This window comes from Erinaceus europaeus, chromosome 21 (genome assembly GCF_950295315.1).
Source record: "Erinaceus europaeus chromosome 21, mEriEur2.1, whole genome shotgun sequence".
Classification (NCBI taxonomy): Eukaryota; Metazoa; Chordata; class Mammalia; order Eulipotyphla; family Erinaceidae; genus Erinaceus; species Erinaceus europaeus.
In genome coordinates, this window is record NC_080182.1 from 22,596,442 (window position 1) to 22,613,161 (window position 16,720).

Sequence of the window (16,720 nt, forward strand, 5' to 3'; positions counted from 1 at the left end):
GTTGGCTAGGACAGAAAGAAATGGAGAGAGGAGGGGAAGACAGAGAGGGGGAGAGAAGGACAGACACCTGCAGACCTGCTTCACCACCTGTGAAGCGACTCCTCTGCAGGTGGGGAGCCGGGGACTCAAACTAGGATCCTGAGGCCTGTCCTTGCACTTTGCGCCACCTGCGCTTAACCTGCTGTGCTACCACCCGACTCCCTAGATAAATTATTTATATAAATGCAAAGAACTGGTAGGAAAATGCACATTTTGAAAAAACAAAGCACTAATAGGAACTGAGTATATGCATTTGTCATATTTTCTTAAGTACGACAGCGACTGGTAGTAGATACTAACTACAGTATCATTAAAACGGGTACTCAGATTGAATTTATTTATTTTATTTTTTACCAGAGCACTGCTCAGCTCTGGTTTATGGTAGTATGAGAGATTGAACCTGGGGCGTTGGAACCTCAGGCATGAGAGTCTCTGGATAACCATTACACTCTCTACCCTTGCAGTCAGAGTCAATTTATATACTTAACTACTAGCAAGGTACCTACCTTAAAATGGAGACTTAGCTAAATTTTCATTGTGGCTGAGCAACAGCTCTCTAGCATTAAGGTGAAGTTTAGTAGATATAGCTCTTTTTTTAAAAAATATATATATTTTTATTTATTATTGGACAGAGACAGACAGAAATTGAGAGGGGAGGAGAAGATAGTGCGGGAGAGAGACAGACACCTGCAGCCCTGTTTCACCACTTGTGAAGCTTTTCCCCTGCAGGTCAGGACCAGGGGCTTGAACCCAGGTCCTTGCACACTGTAATGTGAGCATTTAACCAGGTGCGCCACTGCCTGGCCCCTCTTCTTTTGATTTCTATTAGTAATTGTTATGCAGTCCTCCAATGAAATGAATACAAAGTTCATAATAGACATATGAATAAAATAGTAACCTAAACATATGTATTTTTTGATGACCATTTTTCTTATCTTTTCCTTTCTTTTTGCTCTATATAGTGCCAGGGATCAAACCCAGCATCTCATACATATAAAGCATGCACTCTGTAACTGAGCTACATCCCTGGTCCTTTGACAGCTATTTCTTTCTTTTGAGCTAGTGGTACACGCTGGGCCACCTAGGAAGCAGGCTCTGAGATGGAGATTAATATGCAGGATATTAAAAAGTGCCCTTGGGATCACACACCTATGGAAGGGTGGAGAAGGAAGCAGGAGAGGGAAGAGGAAGAGGTTGAGCTGTGACATGGCTCAGTAATATCTTCAAGCAATCCATTAGGAAGTTCTGTAACTAAAATGACCCTTGAGAGTTGTCCAGAATTGATCAAGAATGGCCAGACCTTCATATTTCTAGATTTATTAGTACCAAGTAGTTATTGATATGGGCCACACCAGGAAGGGAAAAGACCTTGAGGAAAGCAGCTTTCTGCATCTATAATTCTTGAAGAGAATGGGAGGAGAGAGCTGTCTGCTAATAGTGCTTCTGGCACTGGGCAACAAACTGTTTTCTGAAATAGAAAGTCTGTGGCCTATCAGTGTCTGACACTTGGCATAAGTCTCTTTGCATAACCATTATGCTATTTACCCCCACCCCCAATCTTGAATTGAATGTATTGATTTTTTTTTTTAATAGAGACAGGGAGAAACTGAAGAGAGAAATGGGGGGGGAGACATCAGCAGTGCTGTTTCACTACTTGTAAGCCCTCCCCCCACACAAATGGGGACAAGGAGCTTGTACCTGGGTGTTTGTGAGCTGTAATGTGTACACTCAACCAGGATCACCTGGCCCCAGTAATGCATTAATATAGTAAGTTGACAGCTAGACAAAAGGATCTCTTGAATTATGAAGAGGATCAAGTCAAATAATATCTAAGGAAGTGTTCTCTTTAGAAACAAAAGAAAACAAGATATAATGAAAAAAAAGAAAAGAATAACTGATGTGTACTGTCAGGAGATAAGATATATCAATAATGCTGGACAAGCTCATGAAATAGATCAATTTGAAAACAATTCTATAGGGATAGTTGATGACTGTTAAGAGCACACACATTCCAAGGACCTGGGTTAAACGCAGTGGTCCCAACTTGCAGGGAGAAGTTTCACAACAGTGATGAAGGTGTCAGTCTCTTTGTCTCTCTCCCTCTCTATGAATGACAAAATAGGTAGGGCCAAGTAGAATTTATAGGTATTTTTCCTTAAGGGTCTGATAATAAATGATGCTGATAAAATGGGGAAAAAGGGACTCAATAAACTTCAGGGATAAGGTGAGGACAATTTAATGTTAGCTCCTTTAGTGGAAATCCAATTTAGACATTAAGAAGAAATATATGTATAAACAAGAGAAACTTGCAAGTTTAAAATCAAGTTTAAAACACTTCATTTACATATATGTAAAATATAAGTACTGTATGTCAGTCTTAGCAGCTAACATAGTTTGTATAGAAACAGAACAGAATATACATCAAATATATACTAAAGAGAATGATTAACTGAAGGGCAGAATTCAAGGGGGGAGGTTGAAGGAGCACTTAAGATGCCATTGCCTATAACACTTAAGAACATTTTAACATGACTCAGTCTACTTTTATAAAAATGATATATTTGGGAGTCGGGCGGTAGCGCAGCGGGTTAAGCGCACGTGGCGCAAAGCGCAAGGACCTAAGGATCCTGGTTCTAGCCCCCACTCCCCACCTGCAGGGAAGCTGCTTCACAGGCGGTGAAGCAGGTTTGCAGGTATCTATCTTTCTCTCCCCCTCTCTGTCTTCCTCTCCTCTCTCCATTTCTCTCTGTCCTATCCAACTACAACGGCATCAATAACAACAATAATAACTATAACAATAAAACAACAAGGGCAACAAAAGGGAAAATAAATAAATATTTAAAAAATTTTTAAAATGTTATATTTATTCTTATAAGAGTTGAAGAGAGTAACAGAAAACAGAGCACTGCTCAACTCTGGCATTTAGGACTGACTGTGGGATGACTTCTGTGGTGTCAGGCAGGCAGATCCTGTGCGCTGGCCTGGCAGAGCTACTGCCCAGACTAAGCCTGTAACGATTTGACATGTCTAATATGTAAAAATATCTTCCTGTTATGGTCTGTAACATTACTACATACCTGTATATTTCATGCAGGTGTATGTTACATTCTGTATGCAAGCCTGTTCATGTTGCAAAGATCTTTTATGTAAATGTTCTATAATAACCATACCAATTGGGTGTTGTTTTTATTATAGGAATAACTCAAATGATTTTCCAATGGGATTGAAAAAATATAGCAATGACAAGTTACTTAAGTACATTGAAAGAGGGGAAGGAAGAGAGAGGGGAGGGGTGGATTGAAGAAGACAGAAAAAGGAAAATGAGAAATCCTACCCGAATGATGAATCTGACTGCAGCACATCCAGAAGTTGCCATGACTTTTGCACTATTGGGGACAAGATTAAAAAGTGTAGGGACAATCGCTTCTGCGCCATGATCAAACTTGTTTCCCAAAACGGTTGAAAGATGGCTACAAGGAAAACAAAAACAAAACATGCCTTTGTAAAGATGGCTAAGTATTAATAAATCAATAAAAAATAATTAAAAATGGATGAATACTAAATATAATATGGGCACGTCTATATCATTTAGAAGACATTCTTTTAAAGAATAAACAGGAGTTTGCATCTTATGCATTTTAATTATCTAATTTTTTTTTAATTAGGACAGAGAGAAGTTGAGACAAGACAGGGAGAGGGAAAGACAGGTAGACACCTGCGGGCCTGCTTCACTTCTCATGAAGCGAATGCCCTGCAAGTAGGGAGCGGGGCTCAAACTTGGGTCCGTCTGCTTGGTAATATGTGCGCTTAACTGAGGGTGCCACCGCCTGGCTTGCATTTTAGTTATTTCTAATGGCAAGAAAAATGAAAGAAAAGTATTAAGTACTTTTTTCATTTTCACACCCTTTGTCTAATTCAAAATTGAGATTTAGCACTTTACTTATTATTCCTTGGCAATGGCACTGAAGATGACTGATGTTAGGATTTAACATGGCAAACGAAATCTCAGTCCTGATTTCCCTGATTCATCAGCTATTTCCATTTTGATGCCCAAGTATCAATCTTAAATCCAACATATTTTACAAACAAATTCAGAATCTCATCATCAGTCTTCCTCAAAACATTCTTTACTGCTATTCATGTTTTAGTCAAATTCTCCCTGATAACTATGGTGCAGGATATCGGGATTCTTTCTGCTTCTTCTTCTTTTTTTTCTCTCTTTTATAAATCAAAGTGCTGCTGAACTCTGGCTTATGATGGCAGGCATTAAACCAGGGGCCTACGATTCTCAGGCATTAAAGTTATTTTCATGTAAAAGCAAAACGAAAGAATACATATATACAAACCATTTTTCCATTCCCAATCGCTACACCACAAAATGTAAGGAAGGTTTCTCATCAAACACTGAAATATTCAAAATAAAAATGCTCATTTCAAATTTTGCATTCCAAAGAAAAAATATCTGCAGTGCATAAGTTCACTTTAATGCCATTATTTATGACCTGGCTCTCCATGTTACATGTCAGAACAATACAAGTTGTTCTTTTTGAATATACAGATTCCCAAAAGTGTAACAGATGAAAGTATTCCTAATAGGGGGCCAGGTGGTGGTGCACCTGGTTAAGCCCATACATTACAGTGTGCAAGGTCCCCACATGCAGGGGGGAGGCTTCATGAGTAGTGAAGCAAGGCTACAGGTATCTCTCTGACTCTTTCCCTCTCTATCTCCTCTTCCCCCTCTCAATTTCTGGCTTTCTCTATCCAATAATAAATCAATAAAATATATTTTTTAAAAAAAGTATTCCTAACAATCCTCAAAACAGAAAAATGCTGATTTTCATTGTAGTCATCAATATTCAACTTTTATGAAAGAAAAGGTAGCATATAACTTTTATGCTATCCCTTCCTGCCAGGTTACTGGAAGTATTTTCTTTTATATAAAAAAATCCCCTATTTTTTATTTGTGACTAATAACAGGTTACAAGGTTGTAAGATTACACGGTATAATTCCACACTGCACAAACCACTGAAGCTCTGTGTCCCACATCTCTCAAGATAATCAACATGGTTCTTACAAACAGTATGCTTTTTTTTTTTTTTGCAAATTCATGTTGTTTATCACTTCTTATGATTTCATGAGTAAAACCATTCAGTAGTTCTTTCATCTCTTTAAGCATAATCACCCCAGTTCCATCCATTTTGTCTCAAAGATATAGTATCTTTTTTTTTTTTTTGCAAAGTAGTACTCCATAGAGTATATTATTTCATAGCTTCTTTATCTAGTCATCTCTCCATGAACATTTAGGCTGCTTCCACTCTTTGGCTATTGTGAACATAGGGGTGTATACGTCCCTTCAAATTAATGTCTGCATGTGCTTTGGATAAATGCCTAAAAGTGGTATCGCTGCATCATAGCGCAATTCCAGAGGGGATGCGGCAGTTTGTATTCCCATCAGCAGTGTGGTAGAGTCCTTGTTTTTCTTCCCACAACCTAGCCAACACCTGTCATTTCCTGTTTTGTTGATGTAGGTCATTCTCCTAAATTTAAGGTGGAATCACAGTGTAGTTTTGAGTTTATTTCTCTAGTGACAAGTGGAGTGGAGCATTTCTTCATGTCTGTGGGTCATGTATATATCTTCTTTTAAAAACTTCACTGGTCCACTATTTTATTGGATCATTATTATTATTATTCCTTATGCTGATCTGTTACAATTCTTTATATTGACAGATGTTTGGTATGAGATGTGTGATGTGCAAATATCTTCTCCCATTTCCTGGGTTGCCTGGTCATCTTTGTAGTTTGCTTTGGATATACACATGCTCAAAGTTTGATGTAGTCCCATTTTTTACTCTTGTTTTTATTTCCTATACCTATGGGGTTGGGTGTCCAGTACATCTTTGATGTGAAGATCCTGCAATGTTCCTTCTATATATTTTGGAATTTCTGTTCTATGAATATTGGAGTTCTTGATTGCAGATTCAACTCTAGAATATGGTGGTTAGTTGGGCCATCTGTCTCTTTTTCCAGATTTAATAGTTAACAAATAGGTAAACAACTAATTCAGCCTTTAACTGTGTAACTTTAGTTCAAACACTTAGGGAGGACGCTGAAACCACTAACAGCTTTGTTAGTATATTGGTTTACTTTGATATATTTATCTTTTATTTAAAATACATAGCTGTATTCTGGGACAGAATTACCTCCAAAAATTTAAGTTTCTGACTCAAAAGAGTTGTTCAGACTGTATTAGTATTCAGTAATACTTTCAATTTTCAATGTCTAAACTCCCAGATAAACAGGACTCACATATCAGACATGGATTGTCACCAGTGTGAATGATTTTGCCTTCCTTTAAAATAATATGAATTTTGTTCTGATAGGCAAATCTACAAACTTGGGAAGCAGTTTGATCTTTATAAGCTTCTGGGTAAAGGCAGGATACAATATAAGCTGGTTTAGTACTATTCCTATGTAATCATCTTTTTCTACTAAATGCCCTGTGTGTTTAATAAGGTTTCTCTAGTCTGGCTCATCAGCACTTGAGCCTCTCCCAGGCCTCTGGGAATTGTTGTTTACCTTAAAGCTTCCAGCAGTCCTTTGTTTCCCAGAGAACTGTGCCTTTCACATGTAGAGATTAATACTCAGCTAGACTCCTGGGATCCTATATGTAGCTCGCTATAGTGCTTTCTCTGTGTATCTCCCCTCTCTACAGTATCCTGCACTACTAATTTTAGTAAATTCATTCTTCTGAACCTCCAGTTTCTCTGTTTCCTCTTCAAAACATTGGGGATATCTGCCTGACTCTGCTTGGTTTCTTCTTTTCTTCCTAATGGGCCAGGTCAAAACTAAGCTAGAAATACTGTGCAAATAGTTCATTTCTTTCAACAATCATAGTCGTGTTCTGCTGGTTGCCTACTAGCTATTAAGTAGTTGTTAGACATAGTCTGTCTCATTTTCTGTAAGAGGGTTAGTCCTCTATCAGTTACTGTATAATGGTCAGAAGTAAGTTTCATTGTGTAAGATTTTTCTATTTTATTTGTGGATTTTGTTTGATCTTTTGTTACAGCACTAAAAAATATTCAATTATTTTGGTATATTGATTTGTATATAAAATCTTGCTGAAGTTTCTTAATTATAATTATATATTCTTGTGGTTTTCTGTTTGGATAATCATGTCAAATATTAATAATGGCAGTTCTGCCCCCTCCCTTTTAGGAAACCCTTAGAGTTTTAATTTCTTGTGGAGATTTGTTGCTGTTATTTTAACCAGGACAAGAAGATGCAACACAATCCTGCATAAAAATATTAATAGTGGGCACTTGTGTTTTCCTTTTCCCTATCTTGAAATGAATGCTCTTAAACAATATAGTCAACATCAGTATTCTGGTCTGGCGTGATGAGTATTAAATGTGTTTTACCCGGGGGCTGGGTTGTGGCGCTCCTGGTCTCCACCTGGTGAAGCAGGGCTGCAGGTGTCTGTCTCTGCCCCTCTCTATCTTCCCCATCCCTCTCAATTTCTGGCTGCCTCTAACCAATAAATAAAAATTTAAGAAAAAAAATTTTGTAAGTGTTCTACCATCCCTAAGTTTAGGAAACAAATGTGGAACAACTTTGGATCTTGCTAAGTTAATGATACATACTACAATTTCAGGATAATTGCTAAAATATTAGAAATAGTTTAATAAATAATCAAATTAAGTAAAAAGAAAGTAAGTAGGAGAGCCAGTTCTCAGATAAAATCATTTTTTTCTTTTCTTTTTTATGTTTTTGCCTCTAGGGTTATCACTGGGGCTCGGTGCCTGAACTACAGTAAATCCACTACTCCTGGCAGCCATCTTTTTTCCTCACTGTGGTTATAGCTGTTGTTGGATTGGACAGAGAGAAATTGAGAGAAGAGGGGAAGACAGAGAGGGGGAGAGAAAGATAGACAGACACATGCAGGCGTGCTTGAGCCACGGTCTTGCACTTTATACTATGTGCATTTAACCTGGTGTGCCACCGCCTGACCCCCCATTTTTTTCTTTTCTTACATTCATAGAGTCAGTGAGCAAAAATCCACTGGTAGGACTCAGGCATATAAACATATTTTGAAGTTATAATAAAGAACTAAAATTAAAAAGAAATCACAGATACTAAATTTTCAGGCACAGTAAAATTACTTTAAAAAATTTCCCTGTTGCTGTTTACTTAATGACCATTTAATCAGTAAATTCATTCAAAAAAAGTACTTGTCACAAAGAAAATATACATACGCTACAGTAATGCAAGCTTCTCTAACCACTTGAGATCTAAGATCCTTAGCTGAAAGTTTAAGTGCTCCATCCAACAAGCGTAAGTGCTGGAAAAAGCAGTCATACTGTGCAGCTCCAGCAACAAGCAACGATCGAATTTTCTTGAGCTGAAACAGAGAAATTTCATTATTGATAATAAAAAAAAAGGGGCAGTACAGAGAAGGCTAAATATTATTAAAATAAAAAATTTAAGAGTAACATCTCATATATAAATATTACATAGTTACATTCAGACATTTAACTGCTATTTTTTTTTTTTTTTTACCAGAGCACTGCTCAGCTCTGGCTTATGGCGGTGTGGGGGACTAAACCTGGGAATTGAGAGCCTCAGGCATAACCATTATGCTATACCCCCACCCACTTAACTGCTATTAAAAGTATTTTATGGGAGTCGGGAGGTAACGCAGTGGGTTAAATGCACACACGTGGTGCAAAGCGCAAGGACCTGTGTAAGGATCCCAGCTTGAGCCCCTGGCTCCCCACCTGCAGGAGAGTCACCTCACAGGCAGTGAAGCAGGTCTGCAGGTGTCTATCTTTCTCTCCCCCTCTCAATTTCTCTCTGTCCTATCCAACAACGACATCAACAACAACAACAATAATAACTACAACAATAAAAAAAAAAGAGGGGTCAAAGGAGCCCTCCTTCACTGCTGGTGTGAGTTATTGCTGTTGAATAGGACAGAGAGAAATGGAGAGAGGAGTGGAATACAGAGAGGGGGAGAGAAAGATAGACACCTGTAGATCTGCCTGTGAAGTGACTCCCCTGCAGGTGCTTTGCGCCACGTGCGCTTAACCCACTGCACTACCACCCAACTCCCCTAGATGGTCTTTTTAATTTTGTCATTTTGTCATTTTGATGTAGAGAAATATGTCTTTGTTATAATTTGTATTTAGTTATCACTAATTAGCTAAACCACATTTTCATGTTTACTTCTAGTCTTGTATGTTATTCTAATCTCTTTTCTTATTTCACCAGCTTTGTAAATCAGTATTAAATCACTAATTTAAAAAAGCAGATGAAAAAAATACTACAAATGCCAGAAAAATGTGAAAGAATAGTTTTTAAACTTAGATGTGGGTGTGTACCATAAACAAAAAGAAATCAGATAAAAACTAAACATGATTAAGAAAATCAAAGTAAAAATCACAATATAGTAAGAAAAAGATAATGCAATATGTAACCATAACCTGAAATGGAATTGGCGTATCGCACCAAAGTAAAAGACTCTAGGGTGGGTGGTTGGGGAGAATACAGGTCCAAGAAGGATGACAGAGGACCTAGTGGGGGTTGTATTGTTATAAGGGAAACTGGGGAATGTTATGCATGTGCAAACTATTGTATTTACTGTTGAATGTAAAACATAAATTCCCCAATAAAGAAATTAAAAAAATGTGAACAAATAAAAAAAAAAAAGAACTCTAACTCAAAGATGCCAAACAATATTTTTAAAATAAAGTATGAAAAGTATCCTAAGTTGGTGGTGGAAGCAGTGTGCATATATTTATTATGGAAAGAGAAGAAACTGTACCCATGTGAGAACTGTAAAGATGCATTTCCCCTAATCAGACAATAAAGAAAAATGTCACAGAGAGGTATGAGGAAAGAAAAATGCCAGACATACTATTGTAAAGCTGTCAATTCTATGGAAATAGAATTTTAGGCAAAGTGAACTTCTTTACTGATACATTTCAAAAGAACTAAAGATTGCTATAACCAACAGTGTAGTCTAGCAGTGAGGCTTTGATTAGGGGGTACTAAGAAAGTCACACTGCCCTACTCAGTCAACAAGTAACACAGTGAAGACACTAACAAAGAAATCACATAGGCTCCACCTGAGCAGGGAAAAAACCAATTTTTTTTCCCAGAAAGAAATGCTACCACAAACTCATAAGTGTATAGTACTCCTACCTACTGAATTTTCATGTTTTTGAAAAAAAAAAAAAGAAGAAGAACATAATAAACAAGAGGAAGATAAGAAAATTAAAAATGAAAACTTACTGCATTGGCACGTTGATCCCAGTCGTGTTTGTCATCTGACAAAATCTCCCTGATTTTATTTAAAGTTTCTTCAAGTTCTCGACTAGAATAAATCTTAAAAGAAAAGATTCAAAATCAACATGATTATTTCTTACTATAAGCAACAGAAAAGTTATAATCTGATGTTTGAAATAATCTTTCCAATAGATATTTCCCATTCTAGCACTGCTTTTTTAAAAAAATATATTTATTTATTCCCTTTTATTACCCTTGTTTTATTGTTGTAGTTATTATTGTTGTTATTGATATCATTGTTGTTGGATAGGATAGAGAGAAATTGAGAGAGGAGGGGAAGACAGAGAAGGGGAAAGAAAGATAGACACCTGCTTCACTGCTTGTGAAGTGACTCCCTTGCAGGTGAGGAGCTGAGGGCTTGAACTGGGATACTTGAGCTGGTCCTTGCTGCTTACCCTGCTGTGCTACCGCTCGACTGCCTCTAACACTACTTTTTAATAAAGAATGTAAAATGATAAAATGCTTTGTCTTTCTTACACATTACCATTATGCTTTTTTTCCTGCTTATGAGTAACTTGAAATATATTCTTAAAATGCTTTGTCATTTTAAGAACATTTCCTCAAAATACCTGGCAATAGATAGATAATGGCATCCACTGCCCCTGTAAACTTAAACAAATTACAAAAGCATAGGTTTTAAGTTAGTCCCCAGGAAAATGTTGATAGTGTGCCTTGAACAACAGTAATCTTCTAAATCAACATTCTCTCAGTAAAATAATGCTGGAGTTGGCGGAGGGGTAGTTCCCAGCCCACTATGACTTTAAGCTGCAGGGGAGCGGTGGGGGGGTGGTAGAAAATATGCCAAATACCAGTATTTTTCTTTCACTTAAAAGTTATATAGCAGGGATGCTAAACACTAAAGACAGTATAATAACAAATATTGACATGACTTTTGTTTTATGGAGCTCTACTCTAGTCAGAGAGGGAAAAAAAGTTAATCAAAAGGCACAACACTACAAAATACAAATAATACCATCAAGAAATACACAATGTTGGGAAAAATCCATGTACTGAATACTGTAGGGAACTGGACCTAGGTGGGGGAAAAAAATCAAGCTTGAACTGGTAAGGCATCATTAGGCAAAAGAGAGGGAAGAAGAGAGAGATATTAATATTTCCTAGAGTGAAAAGCATGTGCAAAGGCTCTTTGACAAAAGGTTAGAACCCAAGAACAGAGGGTACATAGGAGAACAGTAGAATCAATGATTTTAAGTCAGGTTTAAATCATTAAGAACACAAGTCTCTACATCACTTTCAAGGTTTAGATAAGGGCATGTGTTGTAGGATAGTTCAATCAGTGTGAATATCGTTAAGTTTTACAGGATCAACCTGCCAACAGCAGAGGGTAATGAGTGGAATGCTTGAACAATTAATTGCAGCCACAGTGCTGATTGTAATGGTAGGAAGTGCAGTGCACTGAGATGGACAGAAATGGAGTCCTGTTTATGCCATCTGATTGGTATCAAATAACTTCATCAAAACAACCCAATAAGTAGCTTTAAAGCAAATGATCTCCCAAAAAACTCCAGAGTACAAAGATGTACAGAACATGAGTCAAGGTTGAAGAGGCAGGAGGGAGACCAGACAATATTCTGCTAGTTCTTTCTTGTCTCTCAGCTATACAATAGTGTTTCTACCATATTTTGAAAGAAAGGTATTTTTCTCTACCATTTCTAACCTTTAATGATACATTGCTCTAGAATACAGTGCAAAGATTGCCTTCACCCATTAAGAAAAAAAATATTTCTGAGAGTCGGGCGGTAGCATAGCGGGTTAAGCGCAGGTGGCACAAAGCACAAGGACCGGCATAAGGATCCCAGTTAGAGCCCCCGGCTCCCCACCTGCAGGGGAGTCGCTTCACAGACGGTGAAACAGATCTGCAGGTGTCCTTCTTTCTCTCCCCATTTCTGTCTCCCCTCCTCTCTCCATTTCTCTCTGTCCTATCCAAGAACAATGACATCAATAACAACAATAATAACTACAACAATAAAAACAACAAGGGCAACAAAAGGGAATAAATAAATGTTTAAAAAAAGAAAAAAGATTTCATCAAAAATTAGCTTCAGTGAGTGGACATATAATTTTTTAAAAAGATTTTATTTACTTATTCATGAGAAAGAGACATCCCTCTGGTACATGTGCTTCCAGGGATTGAACTCAGGACCTAACGGTTGAAAGGCTAATGCTTTATCCACTATGTCATCTTGCAGACCATGGATATATAATTTTTAAAACATTCTTTTAGGGGTTACAGAAGCAAACCAATGTTGAGTACTACCTAGGGATCTATTGCAGTAGAATCATTACCAAGTTAATGCTTTTTCTGTAACTGGTTATGAAATGGTTTCCACATGTGAAATACGGGGAGAGTAGGTTTGTAAGAGAAACACCAGGAAGTCCAATTTTGAATGGGTTGAATTTGAGATGCTTCTGAGATATCAAATGGAGATGGTAAGTAATCAGAGGAGAAATCATGTAGGCACTTGAGAGATTTGGCAGAGATAAAAATCACTGGAGCCAGGCAGTGGTGCACCTGGTTAAGCACACACACACTACAATGCACAAGGACCCAGGTTCAAGCCCCTGGTGCAAAGGGAAAGTTTCACAAGTGGTGAAGCAGGAATGCAGGTCCTCTCTTCCTCTCTATCTTCCCTCTCCTCTCAGTTTCTGTCTGTCCTTATCCAATACTATAAAAAAAAAAAAATCAGGAGTCGGGCTGTAGCGCAGGGGGTTAAGCGCAGGTGGCGCAAAGCACAAGGACCGGCATAAGGATCCCGGTTCGAACCCCGGCTCCCCACCTGCAGGGGAGTCGCTTCACAGGCGGTGAAGCAGGTCTGCAGGTGTCTGTCTTTCTCTCCTCCTCTCTGTCTTCCCCTCCTCTCTCCATTTCTCTCGGTCCTATCCAACAACAACAACAACAATAATAACTACAACAATAAAACAACAAGGGCAACAAAAGGGAATAAATAAATAAAATAAATATTAAAAAAAATCAATGCATTATTTGTATAAAGGAAGCCACTAAAACCACGGATATAAACACAGTGATTTAGTAAGAAAATGGAGTGAGAAGAGAGGGCCTAAAATAAACTGATTAAAAAAAATTCCCAACATTCTACAGACAAATAAAGAAAGTTGTGCAATATGAAAAAGGAAGTAGGCAGGAGAAACAAAAACCAGACAGAACATCGCATCATAAAAAAGTGAGTGTAACTGGACAGTGCAATTCAACTTTACTTCATTCTCACTCAAGACACTTATGAATCTAAACGTGCCAAAAAACAAGTTTGTTAACTATGAGTCAAGTATTTCATTTATGCAGTCATTTAAGGAAAAAAAAATTTCATGTAAGGAATAAAAATTATTACATAAACCGGCAATATTTATGGGGATTGCCAGTTCACAGCATCCATACCTGAATAGAAGGGACATCCGTAAAAGCTTTTATAAAATCATCTTCATCAACTGCTCCAGCACCTCCTTCCTTAGAAGTACCTGGCAAATAAAAGACTTATGTGAGTTTCATTTTAAACATCTTTGCACCAACAACACAAGTACTATAACTTTTGACATCAATGAAGGCATAATTTTGAGAGACGTTCTACTTTACAAGTATGTATTCAAAAAAAGACTCCAACTTTCAAAAAAGTCAAGGTTCTTAGTAGCTGATGAACTCTCTTTAAGGACTAGCTAGGTTGATAGTAAAATCTAATAGAACTCTTCCCAGAGGAACACTTCTCCACTGTCGTTGGGAATGTAAATTGGTTGAAGTCTCGTGAAAACCAGTCTGACGGACCTTCAAAACACCAAAAAGAGAGCTACACCCTTTGAATTATGTATCAATATAATTGAAGTTGCCCTGTATAATTGAAGTTGACCTATACAGTTGAGCAACATCCCATGTGTATATATATTTTCTATCTCTAGAAAATTATGCTACTTTGAGTTGTACAAGCAGATAATTTGAACCAATTAAATTATCCAAATGCTAAATTTAACAAAAGAGCAAAACTATAATTAATCTGGCACTTCCTTCCATAGTGATCTTTCCAAAGAACACAAAAACACCTTTCCAGAGAAATGTAATATAACTATGCTCATAGCAGCAGTTTGTAACAGCCCAAACTTGGAAACAATCAAGATGCCAAATGACAAACTAGTGTTGACGAAAATTGTGATATATATGGAATACTACCTAGCTGTAAGAAATGATGACATCTTCTCTTTTTTCCATATCTTGGGTGGAACTTGAAGGAAACATGTTAAGTGAGATGAGCCAAAAGAAGGAAGACTACAGAATGATGTCACTTATAGGTGGTATTTAAGAAGCAAGGCAAGAAAAAGGAGACACAGGATGAAATCTGGACTGGGTAAGATGAACTGTAGCAAAGCAAAAGACTCTGGCCTAGGAAGAGATGTGTAAGAGGAGAGGGCAGGGTGACAGGTACCCAGGACATGATGGTAAAGAGAGAATTGGGATGGCAGTGGGAGTGGTATGGAGGCATCTCTCAGGGAGATAAAAACAAAACAAAACAAACAAATAAACAAAAATGTACCCAGATGTCAACTGTCCTATAAACCACTATATCTCCAATAAAACAATATGGAAAAAAGTCTTCTCATTACTCATTTGATGTAATTCAAGGACAAGTAATACAAGAGAAAGGAAATATTTTTTAAATCTCGGTTTTAAAAAATATTTTATCTACTTGAGAGAGATAGAGAGGAAGACAGAGAGATCAAAGCACTTTTTTAAATTTGTTATTGGATAGAGACAGACAGAAATTGAGAGAGAAGGGGGAGACAGAGAGGAAGAGAGACAGAGAGATGCCTGCAGACCTGATTTACCACCTGTGAAGTGACTCCCCTACAGGTGGGGAGCTGGGAGCTTGAACCAGGATCCTAACAGGTCCTTGTGCTTTACACCATGTGCACTTAACCTGCTGCGCTACCGCCAGATTCCTGAGACCAAAGCACTTCTTAGCTCAGGTGTAACATGATGACTTTGGAACCTTTGGTGCCTCGGGCAGGAAACTATTTACATAACTGTCATGCTACCTCCCCAGCCCAAATGACAATTTAAGGTCCTGTTTTAGGAGAATGAGAACAGAGCACTACTTCACAATATGTGGTTCAAACCTCAGGCCTTTTTTTAAATTAATTAATTTATTTTAAAAAAGAGACATCATGAGAGGCATGGGCTCTACAGCTGAGATACTTCCCTAGCCTCGAATAATAATGGTAAATGTCAACAAATGATGGCAAGTTATGTCATTTAGATGCTCTCTGTGTACTTCAGTAACCAGCAAAGTAAACTTGAATGTTATCAGTCTACTATTTAAACACGCAAGCAACACTTTTATTAAATATAGACAATAAAAGAAGCAAATTTAAAAAGTAACCATTGTTTAGAAATCAGTAATTAAACTGCAGTCTTTCAGTTCCAAATCCAGTTTTATATTGTGTGTAAATGGCTAAGAAAGGTCACATATATGTTCATATAGATATGTATACTAGCACATATATACACTCAGCTGTTAATGAGAAAACCATCTTTTTTGCCTCATCTTGGATGAATTCTGAAGGAATCAGTTCATTGTATCAGTAAAAACTTCACATTCTGACAGGCCATTCATTTCAGCAGTGACACACGATTCCAATACGAGCTTGTCCGACCTCTAGAACCTCAGCTTTTCAAGGGAACTTGGTTGCAAAAGATATGCAGTTGAAAGCACAAGGCATTTTTGGCTAAAGAGGAAAAGATTTTAGGAGGTAGAGAAAGCCTAGAGTCCAAGGCAGAACTAGAAACAGAGAAGAAATGCCCTGAGTGAGAATGAGGCCCTCGTCAAAGCACCCGCGACTCCAGAAATAAAAGAGCCTGTCAAGTGTGCCTGACTGGATTCCAAAATTTCTGTCAGCCAGTGACTGCTGTGAACTTCTCCCTCCTTTGACTGGGAGCATGGTATCATGTCCAGGTACTGCTACTGTAATGTTGAGTACATATGAGACAAATAAGATTTCTTTTCAGTTTTAGGCCTGTTGGTGGAGAAGAACCACAACAGATAACTTTAGCTATTTGTCTTTATTCTTGAATGCTCACAATTACCATGTGACTTAGCAGTTAATACCCATCCAAAAGTGGAATCCCCAGCCAACAGGTGAGGATTCCAACCTAGAATTACTGAGACAAAACCTAAAGTTCAAAAGGCCCTTGACTGGTGATACTCTAAAGCTAGAATCTCATGTTTAGTTTATCAGATCTATCAATTAAGTTCAAGCAATGAACTCACATGGTTCAGACATTCAATGAAGCAAACTAAAAAAAGTTATCAGGAA

General features: G+C 37.6%; 1 protein-coding gene across 43 annotated transcripts in view; it reads right to left on the reverse strand.

The window, feature by feature from the left end:
- Positions 1 to 16,720, reverse strand: part of CLASP2 (cytoplasmic linker associated protein 2) — a 165,362-nt gene that overhangs the window by 84,672 nt on the left and 63,970 nt on the right. For all 43 annotated transcript variants that reach the window (XM_060180500.1, XM_060180501.1, XM_060180498.1 and 40 more), the window contains 4 exons: positions 13,800 to 13,879; positions 10,331 to 10,423; positions 8,293 to 8,438; positions 3,374 to 3,509 (listed from right to left, as the gene is read on the reverse strand). In XM_060180500.1, coding sequence (XP_060036483.1) covers positions 3,374 to 3,509; positions 8,293 to 8,438; positions 10,331 to 10,423; positions 13,800 to 13,879 — 455 coding nt within the window. The remainder of the gene's footprint in view (positions 1 to 3,373; positions 3,510 to 8,292; positions 8,439 to 10,330; positions 10,424 to 13,799; positions 13,880 to 16,720) is intronic.